At 52.1% G+C, this 24,530-nt stretch overlaps 2 protein-coding genes across 2 annotated transcripts in view; one reads left to right on the top strand and one right to left on the bottom strand.

The window, feature by feature from the left end:
- Positions 1-24,530, top strand: part of LOC128946684 (zinc finger protein 883-like) — a 126,939-nt gene that overhangs the window by 86,311 nt on the left and 16,098 nt on the right. The gene's annotated exons all lie outside the window — the stretch shown is intronic.
- On the bottom strand, positions 20,353-21,883 carry LOC128946666 (zinc finger protein 420-like). The gene is made up of 2 exons (XM_054290610.1): positions 21,802-21,883; positions 20,353-21,648 (listed from the first exon to the last, which is right to left on the bottom strand). The coding sequence occupies exons 1-2, from the start codon at positions 21,821-21,823 to the stop codon at positions 20,390-20,392; spliced, it is 1,281 nt and encodes a 426-aa protein (XP_054146585.1). The 5' UTR covers positions 21,824-21,883; the 3' UTR covers positions 20,353-20,389.

Genomic DNA, 24,530 nt, shown 5'->3' with positions numbered 1-24,530 from the left:
CCTTAAGCCTAACAATCAGTTGTATAGAACCGAAGCCTGAAGGCCACAATATTGAGCGTATCCTGAGTAAAACATATCCATTAGTATGGGCTACCGATATACCTGGGAGATCGAAACAAGCAACACCTATCATTATTGAACTTATACCTGGAGCGAGGCCGGTAGTTAGGAAAAAATACCCACTGAGCTTAGAAGATAGAAAGGGAATTGAGCCCATAATCAAAAGGTTTTTAGAATTAGGTTTATTGATAGAATGTGAATCAGATTTTAACACCCCAATTCTGCCAGTAAAGAAACCTAATGGAGCTTATAGATTAGTCCAGGACCTGAGGGCAGTAAATGAGATAACCAAGACGCTACATCCGGTAGTTGCTAACCCTTACACACTCTTAACTAAATTAAAAGATAATTTGACATGGTTCACAGTGTTAGATTTAAAAGACGCATTCTTCTGCCTTCCTTTAGCTCCGGAGAGCCAAAAGATCTTTGCGTTTGAATGGGAATCTGTAGATAAGGGAAGAAAAGCCCAACTCACCTGGACGGTGTTGCCACAAGGATACAAAAACAGCCCTATAATTTTTGGGTATCAGTTAGCCAAAGAATTAGAACAGTGGGAAAGGCTGCTGGGAGATGGTACTCTTTTGCAATACGTAGACGACCTCCTAATAGCAACAGAAACAGAAGAAGAATGCATTGAATGGACTATTTTCCTGTTAAACTTTCTGGGTTTAAGTGGATATTGAGTTTCTCAACAGAAAGCACAGCTGGTGCGAGAAGAAGTGGTGTATCTGGGATATGAAGTTTCCAGAGGACAGCGATCCCTGGGAGCAGCCAGGAAAGAAGCCATCTGCCAAATGCCTAGACCAGAGACGGTGAGAGATTTGCGCGCTTTCCTGGGGATGACCGGTTGGTGTCGGCTATGGATCTATCAATACGGAATACTCGCCAAACCACTCTATGATTTACTGAAGGAAAGTAAGGGTATTCTAGTTTGAACCCCCGAGGCAAAGGGAGCCTATAAGAGACTGAAACAGGAACTCATGAGAGCACCAGCCTTGGGTCTCCCAGACGTGACAAAACCATTCTGGCTGTTTTCTCATGAACGACAAGGAATGGCCCTAGGAGTCCTAGCACAACATTTAGGACCATATAAAAGGGCTGTGGCCTACTTCTCCAAACAGTTGGATGAAGTGAGTAAAGGGTGGCCTGGCTGCCTGAGAGCAGTGGCCGCAGTGATAATCAACATTGAAGAGGCCAGAAAGCTCACACTGGGCCAGAAAATGACTGTGTTAGTGGCTCACACTGTGTCTGCTGTGTTAGAGCAGAAAGGGAATCACTGGCTGTCACCTTCCAGATTCCTAAAGTATCAAGCTATCTTGGCTGAGTCAGATGATGTTACTATTCAGGTAACTAACGTTGTGAACCCAGCTTCATTCCTAGAAGGAAAGACCTCAGCAGAACCCATCGAGCACGATTGCCTGGAAACAATCGAAGCTGTTTACTCCAGTCGCCCGGATCTCAAAGAAGAGCCATTCGAAGATGCAGATGATTGGTTCTCGGATGGTAGCAGCTTCGTAAAACAAGGAATAAGAATGGCTGGTTATGCAGTAACTACCACAGAAAAGGTAATCGAGTCAAACCCTTTGCCTGCAGGGACCTCAGCCCAGAAGGCAGAATTGATAGCTCTGACTCGAGCCCTGGAATTGGCAGAGAACATGCGAATAAATATTTGGATAGACTCTAAGTATGCCTTCTCCGTTCACGCTCATGGAGCCATCTGGAAAGAAAGAGGACTGTTGACTACTCAAGGGAAAACAGTCAAACATGCAGAGGAGATTCTACGATTGCTAGAAGCAGTCCAACTCCCAGCACAAGTGGCCATAATGCATTGTAAAGGACATCTAAAAGGTAACACTATTCCAGAAGTTGGGAATAAAAAGATGCAGAAGCTAAATTAGCTGCTGCAAGGACCGGAAAGGTAAATATAATAGCTCTGATACCAGGGGAGCTGGATGTAAACCTCCAACCAAACTATCAGGAATCAGATCATAGATGGATTCAAAGAAATAAAGGTAAACTGTTAGACAGTGGATGGGGACGATTAGAGACAGGACAGTTGGTAATACCAGGGAACCTGATGTGGCAGGTTGTAAAGACGGAGCATGAAAAGGCCCATTGGGGTCTAGATCCGCTTTACCAATATTTGCAAGCCAGGATAGCAGGACCGAAATTATTTACCATTATAAAGCACGTCACATCCCAGTGCGAGCGGTGTCTGAAAAACAACCCGAATACGGGAACCAAGGTACACCAAGGAGCCATAAATCAAGGTAAATTCCCAGGTGAAGTATGGCAAATTGATTTTTCTGAACTCCCAAGAAAAGGGAGGTTTCGGTATTTGTTGGTATTAACTGATACATTTTCTGGGTGGCCTGAAGCATTCCCTTGCAGGACAAATAAGGAAAGAGAAGTGACTAAAGTGCTGTTGAATGAAATTATTCCACGGTTTTGGGTACCGAAAAGCATTTCTTCGGATAGGGGTACACATTTCTGCGCAAAAGTGGTAAGAGCAATAAGCAAAGCATTACAAATCAAATGGCAATTACACACGCCTTACCGCCCACAGGCCAGTGGGCAAGTGGAAAAGATGAATCATCTCATCAAACAGCAAATTGCCAAAGTATGCCAGGAGACTAATTTGCAGTGGTATCAAGCTTTGCCTATTGCTCTGCTTAGGCTGAGAGTCAAACCAAGATCAAAAGAAAAGTTAAGCCCATTTGAAATTTTGTATGGTAGACCTTATGCTATGCAAGCGGTAAATGGAGACGCTATAGACCAAATCGGTAATCAGTACATTTATGATTATGTAATTATGGTGGGGAAACAGTTCGATAAGAATGCTACTGTGGTGATAGAGCACCAGCCTAAACAACCTGACTGCAAATTGCATCCGTTTAATCCCGGTGATTGGGTGTATGTTAAGAATCTTTTAGGAAAACCCCTACAAGAAAAGTGGGAGGGACCTTTCCAAGTGCTGCTGACTACCTTCACCGCGGTTCGGATCAAGGAGCGACCTACGTGGATCCATTACTCACGGGTCAAGAAAGCTCCAGGGAATAAACAAGAGGAGCAGACACCATGATCCTGACTTCACCTCAGACCCTCCTGATCATTGGACTGATAAGTATTCTTCCCCAAGACTCCGCCTCAATAGACCCATGGTCTAATGCACACCAGTGTATCCACCCGGAATTGGAAACGGAATCGAAGGGACCCTATTTTGAGGTATATGCCTTATGTAACCAACAGCCATACGCGAGTGAAGTATGGAATCAGCCTTCCATGGTAGCATACAAGGGAGACCAAATCCAAATTGGGTGTCGAGAACTTGACCCAGTAGAAGGAAAAACAAGGCGGCTAGTATTAACAATTCAACCCTTGATAGCAGCCTCTGAAAATAACCTAATTACCTATAGTCCAGTGAAAATGGGCAAGCCCACTGTCTGGATCCAACAGAAGGGCCCAATTTCATGTCAGTGGAGTGATCTCAGGGAAGATCCACTCGGAACACAAACACAACCCCAAAACTCGGTAATCTATACAGAAGATTCGCTTGGGGAACTACATCCTCGAAACATAACCCTCGACCCCCACCCTCTTCTCTCCCCTGCAGGAAAGATTGTAGTTTCTAGTGGTCCTGAGGAAGGGAGAGCGCAGTGTGAGATGGCCTTTAGATTAGACCAGTCGGTGACGTTCACATGCGAAAGGGAGTTGAAAATGCCAGAGCGGGGTTTTGGCTTCCCTAGGCGTGCTGTCCAATATAAGGTGGCATTACCGGGAGACATGATCCCATTGTATCCAGACCTAGACCTGCCCCAAGAAATCACTCTACCGGTGGAATGTAAAGCAGTACACAACCTAACCTTTATAGGGCCTCAGGTGATTAGAAGATCTAATGAACAAAAATTATTGTTAGACCCCACTTATTCTCTGAAAAAGGTGCAGATGAACGTTCACACCGATATTATGTATTTACAGAAGGATTGCCAACCATTTATACAGCAAAGCCTAAAGGGATGGAATGCATGGCTAGCAGCAAGGTCTCATCACAGAAGAGCACAACGAGATCTAAGTGGGTGGATTGGTACAGGATTTGGTATATTAAATACGATAGACCAAGAGGTTTTAGTGAACAAATTAAGTACCGTCACGTCAAACTTAGGAAAGCTTAAAATGCCCCTCAGTTCATCCATACTTACATTAGCAGAAACACAATCGTTAGTAGTAAAATTGCTAACCATGGTAGCAAACCACACTGCAGAGGACTTTGTGAAATTCGCTGACTATACAGGAGAACTTAGCAAGGAAATAGCACTAGCTATCCAATGCCCTCAGACGCAACAATGGGTACAATCAGTAGCGGCAGGAATAATGAGAGAAGGAACGGCAGGTATATTACCTCAAGAAATCAGAGAAACAATATTAAAAGACAATCATACTACACAATTTGAAAAAGACCACCAAGCCTGGTGGCAATTAGTAAATTTCACTTATGATTCTCAACAAGAACACATTGAAGCCTATGTCCTCACCATTAGCGCGGCAGAGGAAAGAGCTATCTTTCCTATCCTCACTCTAGGGACAATACATCAAGATATCATTGTTAAGCCAATAGACCATAATGTCTGGGCCAGTTATGATAATTCCAAAAATAGATGGCAATCGGTTAGTATAGATGCATGCATTTCTAGAGGACAATTAGGCTATATCTGCGAAAACGCTGTAGTAGAAGCAGAAGATTTATGCTTAGATGCCGAGAATAGTATATGTACTTTTGAAATGCTTCCGCATAATAGAACACAATCACAAGTATACTATATGGGGAATGGGTGCGCTTGCGTGAGGACAGCTTGTGACAACATCACTATAGATAATTGCCAAGAAGAGACTAATAACACTAACTTCTGTGTATGCAACTTCACCAAGATAGTAGGTTGTGACTTTCATTATACTGTCCCAATAACGACTCAACAGCTAATTAACGCAGATTTCAACCTATATCAAGAGATACCGAAATTACAAATAGGGATGGACGTCAAAGTTCTTAAAGCAATGCTTGCACATCCTAAAATAGAGAAATTGGTGCGAAAGGTGAATCAAACAACTAAACGAATGGTATGGCAGGTAGAACATAATTCAGAAAAAATAAAGAATGTCCTGACCGAAGTAGAACAAGTAGGCCAGCATCATTGGTGGGATATCTTCACAGGATACTCCCCAACAGCTACACAGGTCTTTAACTACCTGGTGCACCCAATGCTAATAGTAGTTGTAGTTCTGTTACTATTAACTCTCACAAATATTTGTATGTGGTGGAGACTAAGAATCATAATGAAAAGGACCCAAATGATTTGGGCTATGGTACGAGCGTACCAGCGCCCTATAGGATTAGAATTTGACGAAAGAATTCGTAAGTTATAAGAAAAGGGGGGAATGAAGCCATTCATTACAATGAACAGTAGTTTCTGAGAAAGAAAAGAATTAAAAGACCTGAGGAATAAAAGAATTAAAAGACACTCTATCAAGGGAAACACAGAAGTTAATAAATAACCTAAAATACATTGTTTGGGAAAACCGTGATTAGATAAGTTAATAAATAATCTAAAATACACTCACAAAAGAAACTTTGGAGTTAGAATATTTGAAGAAGCGAAAGTAGAAGCCAAAAAGTTAAGGTGACCTGCCAAGCCGTCAGAATCAAGCCAAGTGCAACAGTGATTTCTGCCAAGTCATGGAAAAACACGCCAAGGATGACAGGAAGATGCCCAAATTAGGAAAAGCTTAAAATTTAACTAAGGAAGACCAAGAGTTCTTGGAAAACCCCGCCTATACTCCTGCCTGCTTATTAATATGCATATAATAAATGATGTAATCCTTGTTCAAAATTGTATAAAAACCTGCTTTTGCTGTACCTGATTTAGAAATCCACTTGGTGATTTCTCCAACGCGTTGTCAATAAATACCTCCTGCCTATAGACCTCAAATCTAGTCTCTGGGCAGCTTATTATCGCCTTTTGGGGCAAAATTCGGCATCAGAATCCCAGTTTCGGCCATAGGGCCCTGGAGGAGGATCAGGACAGTTCTCTCCCATAGGAAGGAGAGCCCAGAGCCCCAGTCCTTCAGGGGCAGATGAGGAGCAGCCCTTGACATGCCAAAGTCAGCCAGACCTGTCCAGCAGCCCCTGGGAGGCCAAACCAGCCACACCTGCTCCCTGTCCCCTTGGTTCAATGGGGCCCCACAGTGTCCCAAGGGTCTCCTTGATTCCAGGAGTCCCTGCAGTGTCACAGTGTTCTCCTTTCTTCTGCAGTGTCACAACAGCCCCTTGGCTTCCCTGAGCCCTTGCAATGTCACCATGGCCCCTCAGCTCCCTGTGGCCCCGCTGTGTCCCAATGGCTCCTTGGTTCCATGGGCCCCACAGCTTCATCCTTGGCCCTTGGTTCCATAGGGGGCCTGAGTTTCACAATGGTCCCCCTGATTCCGTGAGGCACCAGAGTGTCACAGTGGTCTCTTTGCTCTCATGAGGTTCCATAGTGCCACCGTGGTGTCCTTGGATCTGCATTGTCACAATGGCCCTTGGTTCCATGAGTTTCTGAACTGTTAGCAATGGTTTCTTTGTTCCAGAGGGGCCTTGATGTGTCACAAGGGCTCCGTAGGTGAGGTTTGTGTCTCACTCACACTGGAACCCCAGCACTTGGTAGCCATGTGCATATCTTTCTATAGAGCTTCTGTCCCCCTGTCTCTCTGTCTTCTCCTTCTAATGCTCTTGATATGGAACATTTTTTGATACCTCAACAACTGAAGTGATTAAACGTTTCCAGGTGCAACGGGCTGAGTTAATGAAGTTACTGCTATTGTGTTTTATGTTGAATTACATGTTTTATTATATCTTTTCCCAAAGTTTCTTGATTTTCTGTACTTTGCCAGTAAAAGTTTCTGTCATTTTGACCTCTTGAGAATATATGGTTGGTGTTTCTCCTGTGCACCAAACTCCAGTAAAGGAACCCTTGGTTACTGTGAGAAATGACTGCTGACTTTCAAAATTTTAAAAGGTTTATTCCACCTTAACAAAAATGACTAAATAAGGAAGAACAGGCCTGGGAACTTCCCTCGTGGCTGCCTACCACGTGCCTGGCTCATCCTCAAGATGGACGCTTCACCTTTTATACCCAGGGATTGCATCAGCCAACCCTGGCCCCTCCCACAATCTGTCAGTCAACTCTTCTTTGCTGTTTATTGGTGGACTCTGCTTTCCTGCAGCTTGATTGGAGGGTCAGGTGCTGTCATGCCACGCCCCCTCCCCAGGAACAAGTTTTTGTACTCGCCTTCTTTCCACCTGTCCTGAATGGCTCGGGCTGTCTGATGGCAAAAATAGGGGGGAAAGGGGACTGTGGAGAGAACAGAGGACATCTAAACAACAGACTGCAATAACATAATCAGACATCAATAAAGCTTCTCTTAATATTCACACAGTATTCATCCCTTAATTGCGAGAGCCAATCATCTCATTAGCCATCTACAACACAAAGGCATCTAAAATCCACCCTAAAATTGCCCACTTTATCCTAAAATCACTCAAACAGACCCAAACCCCACCCAAATGGGCCTAAAATCATCCAAAGGCATCTAAAATCCACACTCAAACCCACCAGATTTGGCCTAAAATTAGCCAAAGTGGCCTAAGATCCACCCAAAAGGCTTGAAATCCCTGCAGGGGATCTGAAGCCCACAATAAACCTGCCCAGTTTGGCCTAAAATCACGCAAATGGACGTAAATTCTTCAGGAACAAGACCAAACCTAGCAGCAGAACCGGCACCAGCAGCAAGACTGAGACCGACACTGGAACTGGGATTGGCACCACTACAGGACCGGCACCAGGACTAGGACCAAGACCCAGACCAGAACCAGCACCAGAACTGGCACTGGGACCAAGACTGGCACCAAGCCTGACACTGGGACCGGCACCAGGAGCACTTTGGAACTGGGACTGGCTCCTGCAGCGCTCCAGGACTGGGAGGAGGAACTCAGGACTGAGACTGGAACTCGGCACCTGCACCGGGACTGCTCTGGGACCGGGACCAGGACCGACACTGGGAGCTCTCCAGGACTGAGACCGAGACTGTCACCAGAACCAGCACCAAGACTGGCAGCGCTCTGGGACCGGGACCGAGACTGAGATTGGCACTGGGAGCACTCCGGGACCAAGACCGGCACCAGTAGCAGCACTGGGTCCAGAACTGCTCTGAGACCGGGACCGGAACCGCTCTGCAATTGAGATTGACATGAGAACCAGAATCAGCACTGCGAGTGCTCCGGGACTGTGGTAGACAGGGAAAGGCGCTGCGGAAGATCTCGCGATGTAACGGAAAGCCAGGACCCTCAGATCCCCTTAGATAAGACCATCTGCTTCCCATAGATAAGAAACTAACATAGGAATGTAGCCTCCCCTAACCAAATTCCAGTAACTTTCCATCCCCTACCCAGTAACAGTCCACCTCTTACTAACCATAGATGGTAAAGACAGACCCATGCTGACGTAGAGACCCCTTAGACTATAAAAACCCAAGAGACGAGATAATAAACGCCTTTTGACCGTCCATCACATTGATGTCTGCGTGTGTCATTGGTCCGAGTGGCCCTGGTGAGTGGGCCACCGTGCTGTTCGTCTGAACCAGGTCGCCTGCCTTGCTCCAGAAGGCAACAAACTGGTGCCAAACCCGGGACTGCTGCAGCCCCCGGGGTTCGGGAGTTCTCCTGGCCAGATATCAGCGGCTGCTGGCAGCAGGTCTGACCACAGCGGGAGGGACGCCTCCGGACCAGCGTGGACCATGGAAGCCATTGCGAAGGTCGTAACAGAGATGCATGCACAATGGGGTATAGAATGTAAACTTAGGGATTTATCTCTCGCATTGCCGAGACTGATTAAGCTTGGGGCTATTGAAAGCCCCGTGGACGTCCTACATTCGGACGTGTGGGATAATTATACAAAAGCCCTGGCGGAGGACACCATGTCCTCGGGCTCAGGGACAGCCCTAAAATCGTGGGGCAGGGTTGTCCAGGCTCTGCAAAAGGCTCGACAAGAGCAAGAAACCTGGATAGCCGCGCGAACTTGTTTATTAGCCGTGCCGCAGTTGGGGGTGGGCGCGGCGACACAAACCACGGAGGGGCCTGACCCGGGCGGGCGCGCGGAGGCGCGAACGCCAAACCCCCCTCAGCGAGCGGATTCACCATCGGAGTGGGGGGAACACCTGCGGACGTTCTGGCGGGGGCTCGCGGAGGAGGCGCAGAACGCGGCCGAATCGGCGGACCCCGTAGGGACCGATAAAAACGCCCCCCCACCATATGCGTTTGAAAATGGCGCCGAACCGCGTGGTCAGGGCAGAAAGGAGGAGGCGGGGGGCGGAAGCGCGGTCAGCCCGCTTAACAACGCATGCGCGGGCGAGCGGGGGGACGGGGCGGCCCCCGCGGAGGCGCGTAAGACCAATCAGAGCCCTCAGTTCAAATTAGGTCCTTATAGGGCAAGGACCTCCCCCAGCAGGAGGCGGGGGGACCCCAGGGAGAGGGAACGGCCCGACCCCCGCAGGAGGGGGCGGGGTCGGAGTCTGGGGAAAAGGCAGAGCAGCCCGGAAGCGTCTCCTTATTCAACTTCCGGCTCGGACTCGGGCTCGAGCTCCGAGCCCGAGATAGGATCGGAGGATTCCGATCGGGATTACGGCTTTAACAGAGAGAGAGAAGCGGCATGTAAGGTTACTAGCCACAGTGCTCCCGCTTGGGTGAAGGGGTTACCAGAGAAAAACCAAACCCTGCTCACAAACTGGCGGAAAATAAAAATGGCTTGCGTGGAATGGGCTCCGTCTGCCACTTTAGTGTTCCCGGTCCGTGTGGGGGGGGCAGGCGGAAACCAAAGGACTTATTCACCAGTCAATCCGAAAGATGTGCAGGCAATTGTTAAAGCGATTGCGGATAAGGGAATTAATTCTGCCATGGTTTGCACACTTATTGACGGCCTTTTTGGTGGGGACGACATGCTTCCCTTTGATATTAAGCAGACATGTAGAATGATATTTGATGGTGCAGGGATGATCATTTTCAAACAAGAATGGGAGGATAATTGCATGAAACAGCTAGCCTTGGTAACAGGGGCAGACCATCCACTGCACGGTTCCAGCATACAGAGGCTTATGGGCACAGACCCCACTATGATCACCCCCCAGCAACAGGCTGAGGGCCTGCGAGCCCATGAGGTCATGACAACGACCCGAGCTGCCCGAGAAGCCATCCGTGACGCTTCTAAAGTGGTAGCCAAACCCTCTCCATGGTCTTCCATAAAACAGGGTGAGAGTGAGAGCTTCATTCAATTCGTGGACAAGCTCCAGGCTGCATTAGACTCCTCCACGTTACCTTCAGAGGCAAAGGGTCCCGTGCTGGCAGAGTGCTTACGCCAGCAATGCAACTCAGCCACCAAGGACATTTTAAGATCACTGCCACAGGGGTCTAATATAGCTGCCATGATCAGACACGTTGAAAAGGAGGAACACCTAGCTCCCATCCAAGCAGCAGTTCAAACTGCAATAACCAGCGTGATGGCATGCCTTAAGTGCGGCCAGGCAGGCCACTTGGCAGCAAATTGCCCCCAGCCAAGGCGCCTATCAGCAGCTGCTCCACCACGCCAAGCGGGAGGCAGGGGACCGTGCTGGGGGTGTGGAAGGAAGGGGCACTTAGCTAAGGAATGCAGATCCAGGCCCCAGGGAAACAGGAGAGGGAGGGGGTGGCCGGGCCGTGTTCAGCCCCCTCCCACCTGGAATATGCAGCGGCCCAGCTACAGCAACCCCCAGTGGGGCAGGAGACTCTCATACCCTATGCCCCCACAGGGACCAGTCACCTTTGCACCCCCCCCAGCAATACAATGGCAGAGTTGCGCAGCACCCTCAATACCTTCGCACCCCCCACCACCACAACCCGTGCCGGAGTCACAGGAACAGCAGGGGACGCCCCAGAGCGGGATCCCTGGGTGGCCTTGGTCATGAAAATAGGGAAGGAACCCTTGATGGTGTGGGGGACATGCCGCCTTTACGGCAGCCAAGATCCTCACATCATAGGGCTTCAGTTTTGGGGAGACACGGGATCAGACTGCACGATTATTCCCCAAACGCATTAGCCTGGGCATTGGCAATTCAAAGAAGTCCCCCCAGTGAACGGAGTGGGGGGGCAGTCCCGGGCATGGAAAAGCACCCAGCTGGTGGCTATAACACTTCACACGAAAAAGGGACCAGAACAGACAGTAGCAATCTACCCCTACATTTTGCAGAATTCTCCACCCCTGTTAGGAAGGGATGTTCTCTCCTTGCTAGGATTCCGGATCACAAATTTATCCTGAGGGCCACTGCCGTACACCCTCCGCTGCCAATCAAATTGACTTGGAAATCATCAGACCCTGTATGGGTCGAGCAGTGGCCCCTGACAGAGCCTCGAATGGCAGCCTTGCTGGAACTGGTCGATCGAGAACTGCAAAAGGGTCACATAGAACCCTCCCCCAGCCCTTGGAACACCCCGGTATTCGTGGTCCCCAAAAGGTCCGGACAAGGCTATCGTCTCGTCCACGACCTGAGAGAAGTGAACAAGACTATCAGACCCATGGGTCCAGTCCAGACACTGCTTCCCGCGAACTCAGCCATTCCCACAGGACAGCTGAGTGCAGTACTGGACATCAAGGACTGCTTCTTTTCAATACCCCTGCACCCTGAGGACAGAGAACGATTCGCCTTTTCCATGGCATTTCGGAACGGCGAGCGGCCCAACCTTCACTTCCAATGGAGAGTACTTCCGCAAGGCCTGGTCAACAGCCCGACCATATGCCAAATCACCGTGGACAAAGCACTGACGCCAGTCCGACACTCCTACCCCACCGCAACCATCATCCAGTACATGGACGACATCCTGGTCGCAGCACCATCGACAAGCCAAGTGGATCACCTGGTGACCACAGTCACGGAAACCCTTCAGGCCAACGGCTTCGAGATCGCGAGCGCAAAGATCAAGAGAGGACCCTGCGTGACCTTCCTGGGAGTAGGCATCACGAGCTCCTACGTAACACCCCCCGAGATGAAGATCAACCGAGACATCGAGACGCTCCACGACGTGCAACGCCTGGTGGGATCACTGCAGTGGCTTCGCAACATCGTCCTGATTCCTCCCGAGGTCATGGACCCTCTGTACGACCTCCTGAAAGGAAAGCACCCCTGGGAACCCAAGGAGCTGACACAGCAAGCAAAGAGCTCCCTCGACTTCATCGAAAACCAAATGGCCACTGGCACGCTTGCCAGGTGGAACCCAGCCGTGCCACTGGACCTGTACGTCCACTTTACACCGAAGGGGGGAGTGGGAGCACTGGCCCAAGGACCTGCAGAAAAGGCCCGACCGATCCAATGGGTGGTCCTCGGAAGACCCGCTCGTGCATTTTCCCCAGGAATCGAGTGCATTGCCAACCTCATCACGAAAGGCAGGAGACTCGCCTTGAAACACCTAGGGACAGAGCCGACAAGCATCCACCTTCCGTTTCGCAAGCAACCAACCACAGAGTCAGCCGCAATATCGGAGTACCTGGCCCTTGCTCTCTCCAGCTTCGGAGGAGAAATCTCCTACTCTTCCAAGCCACCCTGGACCAAGCTGCTGACCATAGTCGACATGGACATGCCACCGAAGGTCAAGGACAGACCGCAGCTGGGACCAACGGTCTTCACAGACGCTTCCTCCACGACTTCAACCGCAGCGGCAGTGTGGCAGGCAGGAGAGCAATGGCACTGCGTCAAAGCGAGGGACCCCACACTGTCAGTGCAACAGCTGGAAGCAGCAGCAGTGGTTTTGGCGTGCGGACTCTTCCAAGACGAACACCTCAACATCGTAACGGACTCTATATTCGTGGCGAGGCTCTGCCTAGCCATGGCAGGACCAGGAGTGTCAACATCAGCAGCAGCCCTAATGCTGGAAGAAGCACTCTCCTCGTGACAGGGCACCGTGTCAGTCATCCACATCAACAGCCATGACCCAGTCAAAGGTTACTTTCAGATCGGCAACGACAGGGCGGACGCCGCAGCGAAAGGCGTTTGGACCTTGCAAAGAGCCCGTCAACTGCACGAGTCGCTCCACATCGGAGTCAAAGCACTGGCGAAGAGATGCGGAATCTCGACGGCGGACGCCAAACATGTGGTAGCCACTTGCCCTCATTGCCAGAAGTCACCCCTTTGGTCCTACGGAGTCAACCCGAGTGGTCTCAAGCCCTCAGAAATCTGGCAGTCGGACTTCACCTGGTGCGAAATACTGAGGCCCCGAGCATGGCTTGCAGTGACAGTAGACACTTATAGCGGAGCAATCGTAGCTACACAGCACCCCAAAACCAACTCCAAAGCCACAATTCAGCACTGGTTGACAGCCATGGCTTGGCTAGGTATCCCCAAGCAGATCAAAACGGACAACGGCTCCAACTTCAAATCCAAACAAGTACCGGAATTCGCCTCGAAATGGGGTATCACGCTAGTGTACGGCATCCCACATAACAGTACCGGACAGGCCATAGTAGAGAGAGCAAACCAGACCCTGAAAACCAAGATAGAAGTGTTGGCAAAAGCAGAGGGCTTTGCCAATGGCATTCCCCCAGGAGATCAGGCATGTATGCTGGCAACCGCCTTGCTGGCACTGAATCAATTCCCTAGGGGAGATGAAACAAACAGTCCCGTTCAAAAACACTGGGTCACTCGAACGCTAGAAGAGGGCCCACAGGTGGTAATCAGAAACGAGCTAGGCGAGTGGGAACGGGGTTGGAGGCTGATGCTCACGGGGCGAGGGTACGCAGCGGTCAAAAAGGACGGCAAAATCAGGTGGTGTCCACTTAAGTCGATTAAACCGGACCTTCAGGGCGAGCAGAATGAGACTGACGAGAATTGCGAGTATTTGTTTACAGGACCTGCTCGTGGGACGCCCTCGTGACGTGTACTTCCCGGTTCCGGACGAAAGCGACAGACCACCAAGCCGCCAAGCAGCACCCGAGAGACCCGCACGGGTGAGACCCAAGCACCAAGGGTGTTTCTGTGCGATTTTGCTGTTGGGGCTTGTTGCCAGGGGGCAAGCCAGCCCAGACCACTACCCCCATCAGCCCTTCAGGTGGGTCATGCGACACCTTAGTAGGGGCAAAGCGCTCAGACAAATCACCACACCGAACACCCCATCCTTCGTGCTCCGCATCACCGACCTGTTTCCAGGACAGCCAAAGGTACACCCCTATTCCCCACACGTCAAACACTTGTACCTATCCTACTGATGCCCAGCTTCAAACCCTGGGAAAAGCTACTGCAATCACCCAGGGTGGGGATACTGCGGGCACTGGGGCTGCGAAACCATAGTTACAGATGTCAGACCATTGGGGCCTGGGTGGGATCCACAAGAGCCAGACAAATTCTTACAATTCACCTGGGCACCCATCGGTTGCAAAATACCCCTCTTCTTTCACGGGAACTTCCATCGAAACCAACATAAAGTCCCTAGATTTCGGGCATGCACCGAGTACAACATGACGGTCTTGCAGCCAGATCACCCTAGCTGGGCCACAGGCAGAACGTGGACAGTAGTCCTTCAAGGGTCAAAAGAGAGGGCGAACGTGCAAATTATCAGGCTTCAACCGTCAGCACCCCAAGCAGTCGGACCCAACAAAGCGATTAAAAGCGTGCCGAAAGGGAGAAACGTAACCTACCCCAAAACCTTACCCACAGGGGTCAGCAAAGTCCCGACCGGTCATGCGGAAACCTTTCAGAGGAGCCGCTTAACCGAGTCAGACTCGGACCCAATCCTTCGCATGTTAGAAGCAACCTTTGTATCCCTGAACGAATCCAACCCTAACCTAACCGAATCCTGCTGGCTTTGTTACGATGTCAAACCTCCCTTTTTCGAAGGAGTCGCCTTAAACACTCCCTTCAGGTATTCCTCAGCCAACGCTCCTCACACCAGTACAGATGGGACACCCCTCGCAAGGGAATCACCCTGAGTCAAGTCACAGGCCGAGGCAGATGCTTTGGCAATGCAACCCTAGCTAGGCGGAAAGGCAACGTCTGCACCAAAATCGTCAAGCCTAACAGGAAAAACAATAAATGGGCAGTCCCAGCCGCATCTGGGATGTGGGTTTGCCAGCGATCCGGAGTGAGTCCTTGTGTGTTCCTTCCCAAATTCAATGACTCTAACGACTTCTGTGTCCAAGTTCTGATTGTTCCTAGGATCCTGTACCACTCAGACGAAGAAATGTACCATCTTCTTGAGGGACCCAGCCGGATCCACAAAAGAGAAATATTGACAGGTATAACTATCGCAATGCTGCTGGGTCTGGGAGCAGCCGGAACGGCCACAGGAGTCTCAGCCCTAGTGACCCAGCACCAAGGACTGTCCCAGCTGCAAGCAACAATTGACGAGGACCTGCAAAGGATCGAGAAATCCATCTCCTTTCTAGAGAAGTCGGTCTCCTCACTCTCAGAAGTGGTCTTGCAGAACAGGCGAGGCCTAGACCTCCTGTTCATGCAGCAAGGGGGCTTGTGCGCCGCCTTGAAGGAGGAGTGCTGTTTCTACGCAGACCACACGGGAGTCGTGAGAGACTCCATGGCAGAACTCCGGAACCGACTGGCTCAGAGACAGAAAGACAGGGAGGCCCAACAGGGCTGGTACGAGTCCTGGTTCAATCAATCACCTTGGCTAACCACTCTGATTTTTGTCCTGATAGGTCCATTGGCGATGCTGTTTCTAACAGTCACCTTCGGACCATGCCTGCTGAACAAGCTGGTCTCGTTCGTTCAGAGCCGCCTGGAACGGACCAATATCTGGTACCTAGGCCGACGACAATTGCTGTGAATTCAACCGGAGAATTCAACCAGGGAACACCGTCAGTCACAAGATCCTCCGAACTTGTCTGACAAAAGCTTACTCAGGACTCCCAAGACCCTTTTCCCTTGTCAAGCTACAACCTTATACCTCATTTAAGTACCTATGTGCATGACTACCTCATTCATTTGTGAAAAGTGGGGGGGAGATGTGGTAGACAGGGAAAGGCGCTGCGGAAGATCTCGCGATGTAACGGAAAGCCAGGACCCTCAGATGCCCTTAGATAAGACCATCTGCTTCCCATAGATAAGAAACTAACATAGGAATGTAGCCTCCCCTAACCAAATTCCAGTAACTTTCCATCCCCTACCCAGTAACAGTCCACCTCTTACTAACCATAGATGGTAAAGACAGACCCATGCTGACGTAGAGACCCCTTAGACTATAAAAACCCAAGAGACGAGATAATAAACGCCTTTTGACTGTCCATCACATTGATGTCTGCGTGTGTCATTGGCCCGAGTGGCCCTGGTGAGTGGGCCACCGTGCTGTTCGTCTGAACCAGGTCGCCTGCCTTGCTCCAGAAGGCAACACGGGACTGAGACAGAGACCAAGGCTGGCAGTGGGACCGGGATCAGCACCAGGATCACACTGAGACAGGCACTGGGATCGGAAATGGGATTGGAAATGGGATTGGCACTGGGATCACTCCCAGACCTCTGCGTTCCTTCCGGGGAGCTTTGGCTGCATCCCTGGGCAGGATGGGGAGAGACCCCAGGGCAGGGCGGGACCCCCTTGGTTCACATTGATCTGGTGCAGCCATCCCGGTCCATATGGTCCAGTTTGGATGATCCCAGTCTCTGCTCCTAATCCATATGGTCCCAGCCTGTGAAATCCTGGTCCATATGATCGCAGTCTGTAAAATCTCAACCCATACAGTCCCAACCCATACAATCCAAGTCCGCATGACCCCCGTCTGTATAGTCCTGATCCATATGGTCCCAGTCTGTGCAGTCCCAGTCTGTGGGATCCCAGTCCACATGAACCCAGTCTGTATGGTCCTGCATGGCACACACCCCAAGGGTCTGGAATTCCAGTTCCCAGCCAGGAAAAGATGTTCCTGCCCTTGAACGCAAAGCTCTTAAGAAGGGGCCAAAAGCCAAGTGGAGCAAGATCCTACAGTGACATTTCACTGCCAGCCTTCAGAACTTCACCCATGGCTGTTGTAGCTCCTGCACTGGGAATTAAATCAGGGCAGGGTCTTTGGTGGCAGCTGCCCTTGCTCAAGGGAGACACTGAGAGAGAAACAGAGCAGGCAAAGAGAGGCAGGAGAGAACAGGGGACACAAACACAATCAGCTGAGAAGGTGGCACTCTGCAAAAAGAACTGCAAGCGACTGAAAATGAACGGGACAGAAATCAGTAACCCTGAAAGGTTTATTTACTATCAGATACATCCCACCCACCCAGTCCCACACAGTCCCCATCCCCACCGCTCCAAATTGGGATCCCACTTCTCCCAGTCTCCTCCCAACCCCATCTCACTCTGGTGGCTGTGGAATGGAGTGAGGTTGGCATGGAATTGAGTGCTTTAGTGTGGGAACAAGGCATTATGAAGTGAGATTACGCCTGTATGACTTAAATTCAGTTGTTTGGAATGAGATTCAAATGTTTTGAGGTGACCCTCTTGGCTTTTGGAGTGCAAACAGATGGAGAACACTGTGCAAAATCTCCCCTCACAGACCGCACAAATCCTCCAGGATTTTGCCCCCAAACCACCAATTCCGCTCTAAAACCTCTGAAATTCTGGAACTTTAGAGATCTTTGATCAATTTCTTTCATTTAACCCTGATTTGGCTGTTTTTCAGGGATGAAGATGAAGCAGAAAAAAATTAAGGTCAAACCAAAACGAGAAGCAGCCAGGTGTGTTGCCAACATGCATCACAGGGAATGTGAGTGACCAGGGCTGTACCCAAAGTGCCTCCTCCAGTGGGGGATGGAGCTGGAGCAGCGCACGAAGCTCTTCCCACACTTGGGGCACTCACAGGGCTTCCCTCAGTGGTGCCTTCGTTGGTGTCAGGTCAAGTTAGAGCGCTGTGAGAAGCTCTTCCCAGACTGGGGACACTCGTAGGGCCTCTCCCCAGTGTGGATGCGCCGGTGTCTGATGAGGGTGCAGCTGTCCCTGAATCCCTTCCCACAATCGGGGCATTGGAAGGGCCTCTCCTCTGTGTGAATCCAATAGTGCTGGAGGAGATGGGGGCTGGTCTGAAACATCTTTCTGCATTTATCACACTCGTAGGGCCTCTCCCCAGTGTGGATGCGCCGGTGCCTGATAAGGGTGGAGTTGTCCCTGAATCCCTTCCTGCACTTGGGGCATTGGAAGGGCCTCTCCTCTGTGTGACTCTGATAGTGGCAGAGGAGATTGGAGCTGGTTAGAAACCTCTTCCCACACTCCCCACAGTTGTACAGCCTCTCCCCAGTGTGGGTCCTCTGGTGCTTGGTCAGGTCAGACCTGCAGCTGAAGCTCTTCCCACACTCCCCACACTCATAGGGTTTCTCCCCTGTGTGGATCCTCTGATGCAGGATAAGGTGGGAGCTCTGGTTGAAGCTCTTTCCACAGTCCCCATACTCATAGGGCTTCTCCCCAGTGTGGATCCTCTGGTGCATGATCAGTTGGGATCTCCAGCTGAAGCTCTTCCCACACTCTGAACACTCATAAGGCCGTTCCCCAGTGTGGATCCTCTGATGGACGATCAGGCCGGAGCTCCTCCTCAAGCTCTTCCCACACTCCCCACACTTGTAGGGCCATTCCCCAGTGTGGGTCCTCTGGTGCTGGATCAGCCTGCAGCTCCACCTGAAGCTCTTCCCACACTCCAAGCATGTGTGGGGCTTCTCCCCATCATGGAGCTGCTCATGGAGTACCAGCTCTGAGCTCTGGCTCCATCTCTGGCCGCCTTCCCGGCCCTGGCTGGCTCTTTCCCCCTCAGATCCCTGCCAGCTGCGCTTGCAGTCCCTCCTCGTGCGGCATCTCCGGGCCTTTTCCTCCCCGTTGGCTTCCTGTGCCATGGAGCCGCTCAAAACGGCCTCTGCCACCAGGTTCTGCTGCGGGCATTTGTCCTCCCTGCTCTCCATGCTCAGCTCCTGCTCTGGGGGAGGAAGGACAACGACAGGATGGGATTTGCCTCCGTGCCACAGGCAAGGGCAAGGAGATCCCCCCAGGGCGTCCCGACCAGGACGGTACCGGCAGCCCCCGATGTCCCCCCGCGGGGCCTTTTCCGCTCAGCTTTGGACTTGTTCATTCTCCAGTCGTCCCCCCAAAAACCCAACCCAGGGACCCCCAGGGATATCTGGGCCGGCCTCCCTCTCACTGCTCACCTGCACGATGGGGGGCGGGCGATGATCCCGCAGGTGGGGGCTGCGAATTCAGGCCGGGCTCGAAACCCCTCTGCGCCTTCAGCTCAGCCTTGATCCGCCTTTGTCCCTCCTCTTCCTCCCTCTCCTCCTCTTCCATCCCCCCTCCCGCTCCTCCGTGTTATCCCCACCTCCTTCTCCTCTTTCATCCCGCCCCTTCCATCCCTTTTCCTCCTCCTCCTCCCTAACCCCACCTCCTTCTCCTTCCATCGCTGCTCTCTCTCCGCCTTCATCCCTCCTCTTCCATCCCTCCTGCCCCTCCTCCTCCCCCATAACCCACTGGAACCCTGAGCGGAAAGGGGGCAGGGAAAGGGGGGAAGCGTGGGGGGAAAGAGGGTAGGGAAAGGGCAGAACCCTGAGGGGAAAGGGGGCAGAGAAAGGGCGGAACCGTGAGGGGAAAGGGGGCAGGGAAAGGGCAGGAACCATGAGGGGAAAGGGGGCAGAGAAAGGGCGGGAATCGTGAGGGGAAAGGGGCGGGCTCAGGCCAAGGGCACCAACTGTGAGGGGACACTCTGGGAGGCGGCACTCTGCAAACAGAACTGCAACGGACTGAACCTGAACTGGAGAGAAAGCAGAGAGAAAGCAGTAAGTCTGGGAGTTTTATTTGCTATAAATACATCCCACACACCCAGTCCCGAGCACTTGAAATTGAGATCCCAGCACTTGAAATTGAGATCCCATATCTCCCAGTCTCTTCCCAACCCCATTCAAGCCATGTCAGCGGCTGTGGAATCAAGTGAATTTGTAAAGAGGTAGGGTTTGTTTGAGGTGGGAAAAAACTGCTTTGATGTGGGCCTGAATCCTTTCCGGGTAAGATCAAGCAGTTTTCACTGGGATTTGAGTGGTTTTGAGGTGACAGATCCATCCCTCTGGGCTGTTAGACTGCAGAGAGGGAGAAGAGAAAAAAGGCCAAACGAAAAGGAGAAGCAGCTGAGTGTGTTGCCAACATGGATCAAAGGGAATGTGAGTGACCACGGATGTGTCCAAAGTGGCTCCTCCAGTGGGGGATGGAGCTGGAGCAGCGCACGAAGCTCTTCCCACACTCGGGGCACTCCCAGGGCTTCCCTTACCGGTGCCTCCGTTGGTGTCGGGTCAAGTGAGAGCTGCTGGAGAAGCTCTTCCCACACTGGGGACACTCATAGGGCCTCTCCCCAGTGTGGATGCGCTGATGGATGATGAGGTCGGAGTTCTGCATGAATCCCTTTCCACAGTCGGGGCAGCGGAAGGGCCTCTCCTCTGTGTGAATCCGATAGTGCAGGAATAGATGGGAGCTGCTCGTAAAGCCCTTCCCACACTCGGAACACTTGTAAGGCCTCTCCCCAGTGTGAATCATGTGGTGCCTGACCAGGGTGGAATGCTGGCTGAAGCTCTTCCCGCACTGCCCACACTTGTAGGGTCTCTCCCCAGTGTGGATGTTCCGATGCTGGATCAGGCTGGAGCTGCGGCTGAAGCTCTTCCCACACTCGGAACACTCGTAGGGCCTCTCCCCATTGTGGATCATCTGGTGGCTGATCAGGTGGGAGCTCCTTCTGAAGCTCTTACCACACTCCTCACACTCATGGGGTCTCTCCACGGTGTGGATGCGTTGATGCTGCGTCAGGGTGGAGTTGTCCCTGAATCCCTTCCCGCACTCAGGGCATTGGAAGGGCCTCTCGTCCGTGTGAATCCAATAGTGCAGGAGGAGATAGGAGCTGGTCTTAAACCTCTTCCCACACTTGGAACACTCGTAGGGCCTCTCTCCAGTGTGGATCTTTAGGTGCACAATCAGGGCAGAAGAGTGGCTGAACCTCCTTCCACACTCCGCACATTCGTACGGCCTCTCTCCAGTGTGGGTCCTCTGGTGCTCGATGAGGCCGGAGCTCCTGCTGAAGCTCTTCCCACATTGCCCACACTCGTAGGGCTTCTCCCCGGTGTGCATCACCTGGTGCCTGATCAGGTGAGAGCGCCGTCTGAAGCTCATCCCACACTCTCCACACTCATAGGGCCGTTCACCAGAGTGGGTCTTCTGGTGCAGGATCAGGCTGGAGCTCCAGCTGAAGCCCTTCCCACACTCCAAGCACGTGTGGGGCTTCTCCCCATCATGGAGCTGCTCATGCAGCACCAGCTCTGAGCTCTGGCTCCATCTCTGGCCACCTTCCTGGCCCAGGCTGGCTCTTTCCCCCTCATATCCCGTCCAGCTGCGCTTGCAGCCCCTCCTCGTGCGGCATCTCCGGGGCTTTTCCTCCCTGTTGGCTTCCTGCGCCATGGAGCCGCTCAAAACGGCCTCTGCCACCAGGTTGTGCCGCGGGCATTTGTCCTCCCTGCTCTCCATGCTCAGCTCCTGCTCTGGGGGAGGAAGGACGAGGACTGGATGGGACTTGCCTCCGTGCCACAGGCAAGGGCAAGGAGATCCCCCCAGGGCTGTGCTGCAGCCGGGGCCGTGCTGGGCTGGGAGATGGAGCAGCACAGAGGGGAAAGAGGCACTGACTTCCTCCTTACCTGCCTCAGGGTCCCGGGGCATCTTCCTCTTCCTTGCAGCCTTCCCTGGGGTTGGCAATGGGAAATCCTGGAGTAAGAGGGTAAGAGCATAAGAGAGTAAGGTTCCCATTACAATACAATAAATCTTCTTCTCTGTTGAATTTTCTATTTCTCACTAACCAATCTAGGGCAAGATATAAATCCTATAGCATTTACATACAGCCTATAAAAATCATTACATCACCACACTGTGTTACATTTCAAACCATAAATACTTCTCTTTGGACTCCTCCTGCTGAGCTAGTAGGGTCTGCTCTGACCCGTGGGTCAGTCTGCAAGCAGAGGGAATTGTTTCATTAAAAGGGGATTACCTTCAGTCAGACCACACCACTGTTTTCCAATTGTTCGCTAACTAAGGTATCTAAAAGCTTGCTTTCATCTCAATCTTGCTTAGACTTTCCACATTATCAAAATCTTTTGCCAGACAATCATATTTATAAGGCTTCCCTGTTTCATCTTCCCCAACACACATTGAGTTTGAAGGTCCCTCTGCCCAAGTCCATCTCTACAAGTCACAGGACACCTGGGCTTCAGATAAACCTCCCAAACACCAAGATTCAGCCCTGAAAAAGCCTCCCAGGACTTCCCTGTCCCTGGTCCCTCCCCTTTGGTGTTCGGGGGTTCCCCCCTGTCCCATTTGCTGGGGTCACACTTGGATTGGGGGTCCCCTTTCTCCTTGGTGCCCACCCTGCCCAGGCTGCTGGCAGTCCCAGCAATACCAAAAGCTCCCCCATCTTGGCTCTCCCCATTTCGGGATGCCAGAGCTTTTATGGGCTCCCGGGCTCCCTTCTCCCCTCATTCTCTGCTTTGGGCTGCAGCACCTTGTGAGAGTCAGTCCGAAATATCCTTCACTTTTGCCTCACAATTACCACGAAGGGAGACTACTAAAACATTTAAAAACTGCTGAACCAGTGGGGGGGGAAATCATGTTCTTGACTCCTTGACTCCTACCTCCCTGTTTCCACAGGTGGTGTTTGCTATATGCGACACTGAACTCACAGGGGCACCCTGCCCTTTTCTGAACAATAGTCCTAGAACTTCTCCCCACCTCCTGGCCTGGCTGGTTTGAGTTTTGGGGTTGTCCCTCTTCCAAGAGAAGACCCCTCTTGCCCATCCTCAACCATTGTGACAGACAAGTAGAGATGTAGGCCTCTTCATCAAGGAACCGAGACAAGAAACCCCTGTGTGAGAAGGCCCCCTCACCTTCTTTCATAGACTGGGACTGAAACCCCCAACTCGGGGGAGGTGTGCGGGGGGGGTGGGGGGAGGAAAGCTGCCCAGAGCAAGCACAAGTGCGAGCACTGGGCCATGAAAACAATGGTTCTCGCTTGCTGCCTGGCTCAACTTTGTGTACCCCTGAACAAATACTCTTCTTTCCCCCTGAAGACCTTTGTTTCGCTTGTGAAATTCATTCCCTCTCTCCCCAAAGAAAAAATAGTATAACTGGGGGTCCAGATTAACTGTGCCTCCGAGAGCTCCCCAGACATGGCCTGGTGAACTTCGTCGGCTGGACCACAAAGGATAAAGCAGCACCACGATTGGTAGCTATAACCCATCCCCCCTTCTTCCTCCCTCTTTTCCATATATCCTTTTTCCCCCGGTTCCCCTCACCAATGCATTCCTGTTCTGGTTATTTCAATAAAATTACATTTGTTGATTGTTGCTGCAAATCTCTTGTGCCTTTGTTGGTTCTTTGCACCTTGAGATGATCCCTACGAACCATCAGGTTCTCCGTTCACTAGGACGGATCGTGACACGGCTCCAAGGAGTTCCCCCTGCCCCTCTCCAGGCTCCCGCCAATGGCGGCGCTCCCCCCTCTCTGGGCTCCCCACTTTGGTCTCCTGGGGGACACAGGGCTCTGCTCCTCCAGGCTGCCTCTGCCGGCAGCCGCCACCGGCACCCCCCGATGTCCCCCCGAGGGGCCTTTTCCGCTCAGCCTTGGACTGCTTCATTCTCCAAACATCTCCCCCAAAAAACACAACCCAACGACTCCCCAGGGTGTCCGGGCCGGGATCCCCCTCCCCGCTCACCTGCGCGATGTGTGGGGGCGATGATCCCACAGGTGGGGGCTGCGAATTCAGGCAGGGCTGGAGCGCGGCTCCGTCTGCTCAGCCTTGATCCGCCTTTGTCCCTCCTCTTCCTCTTCCTCCCGCTCCTCCTCTGTCTTATCCCCACCTCCTTCTCCTCCTCCATCCCTCCTTCCTCTCCTTCTCCCCCCTAAACCCGCCTCCTTCCCTCCTCTTGTCCCGCTCGTCCTCTTCCATCTCCGCTGCTCCTCCTCCTCCTCCTCCTCCTCCTTCCTATCCCCACCTCCTTCTTCTCTTCCATCCCGCCCCTTCCATCCCTTCTCCTTCTCCTCCTCCCCCTCCCCCTTCATTCCTGCCTTTCCCTCCCTCCTCCTCCCCCTTCATCCCTGCCCTTCCCTTCCTCCCCCTCCCCCATCATCCCTGCCCTTCCCTCCCTCCTCCTCCTCCCCCAGCAGCAGCCACACCCTCGGTGCCCCGTTCCCGCAGCCCTCGCAGCCCGTGGCGAGAGCGGGGATGGAGCCGGGACAGGTCGGGATGGGCAGCGCGGGGCTCTCGGCTGCTCCCAGCTGTTGCGGGCGGGGGGAACCCGGCCCGGGCCAAAGGAGAGGCAAACTGGGCAAACTGGGGGCTGCACATCCAAACTGGGCCTTGTTGGGGACCCTG

The sequence above is a fragment of the Melozone crissalis genome, unplaced genomic scaffold (genome assembly GCF_028551555.1).
Source record: "Melozone crissalis strain CALT ecotype California unplaced genomic scaffold, PUWL_Pcris_2 ptg000082l_1, whole genome shotgun sequence".
Classification (NCBI taxonomy): Eukaryota; Metazoa; Chordata; class Aves; order Passeriformes; family Passerellidae; genus Melozone; species Melozone crissalis.
Note: the sequence above shows the minus strand (reverse complement) of the source record. Positions and strands in the feature narration are given on the sequence as shown.